At 38.3% G+C, this 4,813-nt stretch overlaps 1 protein-coding gene across 1 annotated transcript; it reads left to right on the top strand.

The window, feature by feature from the left end:
* Positions 1-618: 618 nt before the first annotated feature.
* On the top strand, positions 619-3,999 carry LOC108615451 (endoplasmic reticulum metallopeptidase 1-like). Its single transcript, XM_018009943.2, has 10 exons — positions 619-745; positions 811-1,499; positions 1,566-1,650; positions 1,706-1,820; positions 1,887-2,041; positions 2,099-2,482; positions 2,544-2,909; positions 2,970-3,116; positions 3,183-3,680; positions 3,736-3,999. The coding sequence occupies exons 1-10, from the start codon at positions 725-727 to the stop codon at positions 3,895-3,897; spliced, it is 2,622 nt and encodes an 873-aa protein (XP_017865432.1). The 5' UTR covers positions 619-724; the 3' UTR covers positions 3,898-3,999.
* Positions 4,000-4,813: the final 814 nt, after the last annotated feature.

The following is a 4,813-nucleotide window of genomic DNA, read 5'->3' as shown; positions in this document are numbered from 1 at the left end:
TTTATAATAAACTCATAAATCTATTGTAAATTATCGATAATGTATTTTTATATAGGCTTTCATCTAAGCAGGTAAAGCACTTTCCGCAGACTTCCAATAAAACTGCTTTATAAACAAGGTACATTTTTAAAATAGAGATATCGCGAATAGTATAATGCTGATTCAGTGCTGATATCGCTAATTTATATCGTAGACTGTTTAGTAAATTTGAGGTAAGTGCCGCAAAAGAAAATGTGAGAGCTTCCTCTAAGTCAATAAAATGGACTGTTGACAACAGGAGGGCTGTTACAAGAGTTGTGGAAATAATATATTTAATTTGTTAGTATAATTAATGTAGGTCAAGTTTGTGTTTTGTGTATATATAGACAATATTTCCGCAAGGTGCATTTCTGATAAATATTATTGAGAATGATAAACGCAAAGTAGTAAAAAGACAAAGGCTAAAGTCTAAGTTTTATCTTAGATAAATGCGTGCGATATGAACGATATACTTATAGTCAACAATAATAATTGCTGCTAATATCCAATGAACTTTGCTATGTGACTACCCTCGCATAATTTTTTTTTTTTTTATCGGACAATCAAATTATATGATTTTATGATTGTTGAATTCTGCTAGTCTTTCATGTTATGTGTGACTTGATTGCTATAAAATAAGCAAACACTCGAATTGAGAAGTAGTTCCAAATTGGGCGCCATTGGACTCACTTATTGAGCAATAAGGATGTGTGACAAGGAGAAGCTCGTAAATACCATTGGACAATTGAGTTAAATTGCAACTGTCATAATTATTTCACAAATCTCTGTTAGATTTGCAGCGAATCTGGCAACAGATTCGAGGAAAAGCCTCGGTGCGGAACTAAAAATGACGACAGCGGAAAGTTACCTTGGTATTACGCAGGTGGATTTCTACTGTTTTGGGGTCTACTCTTTTTCGCCGTGGTTATACCATATTTATATCGCTTGCCCACTGCGCTGACGATAGAGGACGTGAAAAGCCATGAGTTCATTGCGGAACGTGCTTATAAAAATCTCTATTATCTGTCGAATATTGGAACCAAAATGGTTGGCTCTAAGCAAAATGAGATTGATGCTGTGCAGTACCTCCTGAAGGAGCTCAACCAAATTAAGGAAGACTCGCTTAAGGATTACTTTGATATTGAAATTGACTTATCAGAGGTGTCCGGCCAGTTTGTATATGAGAATGTAAATAGCTTGTACCTCCACGTTCAAAATATTGCCGTCAAAATTACTCCGAAGGCCAGCAAGAGCCAGTCATATCTGCTCGTCAACAGCCACTTCGACTCGAAGCCAGAAACTCCGTCTGCGGGGGATGCCGGCTTCATGATAGTCACAATGCTGGAAGTGCTACGAACTCTGGCCACCACAGAGCAAAGCTTTCAACACCCGATCGTCTTCTTGTTCAATGGGGCTGAAGAGAGCTCCATGCTGGCCTCCCATGGCTTCATCAACCAACACAAATGGGTACCGAACATCAAGTGAGCAATATTTAATAGAATTTCTTTATATGTTCACTCATTATTACATAATCAATATTTTCGCAGAGCCGTTGTCAATCTCGATGCGGCAGGAAGCGGTAGCAGAGAGCTTCTGGTTCAGTCTGGACCTGATCACAACTGGCTTTTGGGCGTAAGTTTACAGCTAATCTAATCTTTTCTTATCTAATTTAGTCATTCATTAACAGTACTATAATAAATATGCCAATCATCCATTTGGCACAACATTGAACGAGGAAATCTATCAGACTGGTGCCCTGCCCTCTGATACGGACTTCACTATCTTTAAAGATCATATTCCAGGTACGTTAAGAATAATCTTCGAAATGAGAATTCAACTTACATGACTGCATCTCTTTGTGCTTATAGGCTTGGACTTAGGTCAAGCCATTAATGGCTTTGTCTACCATACCAAGTATGATGTGATCGACGTTATTCCTCGAGAGTCCTTACAGAATACCGGCGATAATGTGCTCGGCATAGTTCGAGGATTAGCAGATGCAGTCGAATTAGAGAACATTGAGGTAAGCTCATCTAATTGAAAATTTTATTGTGCTAATTCCTTATACAAACATTGATAGGCACACAAAACTGGGAGCGGTATCTACTTTGACTTCCTGGGTATCATTTTTATATATTACTCAGAGGCGACGGGAACAGCTCTTAACTTTGGCGTCGCCGGAGCTGCGCTCCTCTTTGTTTTCATATCAATGTGGCGCATGGCAGTTATATCCAACGTCTCGATATGCCACATGCTGCGCTGGTTTATATTGGTGCTCACCATCCAGTTAATTTGTTTCGTACTTGGACTGGTACTTCCCATAGTGGTGTCGATTGTAATGGATAATGCGGGACTGTCGCTGACTTTCTTCAGCACGCCCATGCTGATGATCGGTCTGTATGTCTGCCCCTCGCTGATTGGCCTCAGTTTGCCCATTACTGTCTATTACAGTATCCAGTGCAACGTGAGTATTTCATGTGTTTAGCTGCTTCTCAAACATTCATTGAAGAATTTTTCATTTGCAGGAAAAGATTTCAAGAGGTTTTCATCTGCAGCTGGCACTGCATGCCCAGGCGGTCATATTGGCCGTTCTCATAATTTTCCTCACGTCATTCGGCTTGCGTTCCACATATGTGTTAATGATACCCCTTCTTTTCTATGTCATATCTCTGGTATTGAACTTGTTGATCACTCTGCACGATCGGGGCTATGCCTGGACTGGTCTGCTGAAGATCAGCCAGATCATTCCCTTCCTCTGCAGCAGCTACATCTTCTATCTATTCATTGTCGTGCTCGTGCCGATGACTGGACGCTCTGGCAGTGCATCTAATCAGGACTTATTTATTGCAGTTCTCTCTGCGATTGGAACAATTCTGTCATTTGGTTTCTTGGTAAGTTTGCTTTACCATTCACCTTATTTCAGTCAAATACTAATAGTCTTATTTACTCAGATGCCACTGATCAATACATTGCGACGGCCCAGTTTAGTTATATTCTTTCTGATCGCAATCACTTCCGTCTCCTTGTACTTGGCCAGTAGCACTCAGCTAGGATTCCCCTATCGACCAAGGACTAACGGACAAAGAGTAGCCTTTCTGGTAAGCTTTCCATCAATCTAATTGCATTCATAAATTCGTAATGTCTATAAAACTATTGAATTCCAGCAAGTTCGAAACATGTTTTACGAATTCGATGGCACTCTTAGTAAGGATGAGTCTGGCTATTTGTTTAGTTTCCAGGACAGACTAGAAGAACGACCACTTTTGGGCACGAATGTCAACTTGACGGGATTGACTAGCATCAAATCGAGATGTGAGAAGCACATGATGTGTGGCATGCCACTGTACGATTTCCGATACGTTGGGAATCGGCTGCAGAGCAAATGGTTGCCACGGGCAGAGCCCATTGAGCCTCCGGGATCGACCGTATTGAAAATGCTAAACAAAACTTATCTGAAACCAAACACTGTGCGATTCGAGTTCTCTTTATCGGGTCCTGCTCAGATGAGTTTATTTTTCGAACCCTACGAAGATGTCACGATCACCAATTGGACATTTACAGAAGACTATCTTCAGAATCCGCCACCCTTTCCTTTGTCCTATCACATCTACATTAATTACGGTATTGGTAATTCACCTTTGAAGTTTTTCGTCGATTTAACGGTAAGTTATTTGGAAATAATTTTAGGCGGATTCCATAAAATATTCTTTTTTATAGAAACAAAATGGAAACTTCAAGATGCCCCTTCTTCAAGTGGGAGTGTCGGGACATTTCATAGGCGTTGCAGGAGATGCCATAAGTCAAGAGTTCGCATCTTCATTCCCATCCTATTCAATTGTGGCGACGTGGCCAGCCTTGTACCAGAGATATATATTTTAAAATAAATACAAAATAATGTTGACCTTAGATTATATTATTTTTAACACGAATTAATATGTAATAATAGCTTTACTTTTAGACAATAAATTATTACTAAAAAGACTTGATCTTTGAGAAATTATAAAATAATTAATACACTTTTTCATAACAGATAGATAAAGAGAGAAAATGATATCGATGATACTTACTATAAAGAAGATATATAAATATTGTGGGAAATTTTTTTATATTTGTTTTATAGTACTTTTCTATTGTAGACTTACCTAGTTTCAGCTATAAAAGGTTTCTTGGAAACCAATTCAACTATGTGTATTCCGTAATTTTTGTAATGTCATGATCATATTATATACCATATACGTTCTGTGTAGATATCTTTCACTTCCTTTCAATATGTTGTTCAATTCGGCCTGTTTTCTTTGTATCACTCGATCCATTATAGAATGGGCCATTGCAATGGTTTAGTGGATATCAAACCCAAGTAAATTATTTTTCTAGATCGTAAAAAAGGTCAAGTTTTTGAGTACACTACTCTATTAATTTACGCATAGAAGATTTTAATCGATTTTAATTAGAGCTCGATAGTCGAATTACGCCGATTTGTGAACGGAGCAAAAGGTATAATACTATTTATTATCCTGAAACGTTTTAAGGAACGAAATTTAATTTGCCCGCAAGCTAGATTTATAAGACATATATTTATAATTTAACGCGGTTCACTTGTATAAATTATTCACTCCTCTTATAATGTAGATTTTCCACACTTGCAGCGCCCGTTTATACAAAGCTCTATTGCAGCCTTTCTCTCCGAGTGGGCAGTCACAGAATACTAAGCTTATGAATAGTTCGGCAGTTCTTCACCAACATTTGGTGCTTTAACAAATTCAGATTTTATCACTCTGCTGCTAATGATATGTAT

The sequence above is a fragment of the Drosophila arizonae genome, chromosome 5 (assembly GCF_054131065.1).
Source record: "Drosophila arizonae isolate 15081-1271.41 chromosome 5, UAZ_ARI_1.0, whole genome shotgun sequence".
NCBI lineage: Eukaryota > Metazoa > Arthropoda > Insecta > Diptera > Drosophilidae > Drosophila > Drosophila arizonae.
This window is presented reverse-complemented; position numbering and strand designations above follow the sequence as displayed.

What these genes read in the sequence shown, in the direction of transcription:
- LOC108615451 (XM_018009943.2), top strand. Translation starts at nt 725, where the DNA reads ATGTGTGACAAGGAGAAGCTC. An exon ending in CTTTAAAGATCATATTCCAG is followed by an intron (nt 1,821 to 1,886) that starts GTACGTTAAGAA and finishes TTGTGCTTATAG; the next exon opens with GCTTGGACTTAGGTCAAGCC. An exon ending in GACAAAGAGTAGCCTTTCTG is followed by an intron (nt 3,117 to 3,182) that starts GTAAGCTTTCCA and finishes ATTGAATTCCAG; the next exon opens with CAAGTTCGAAACATGTTTTA.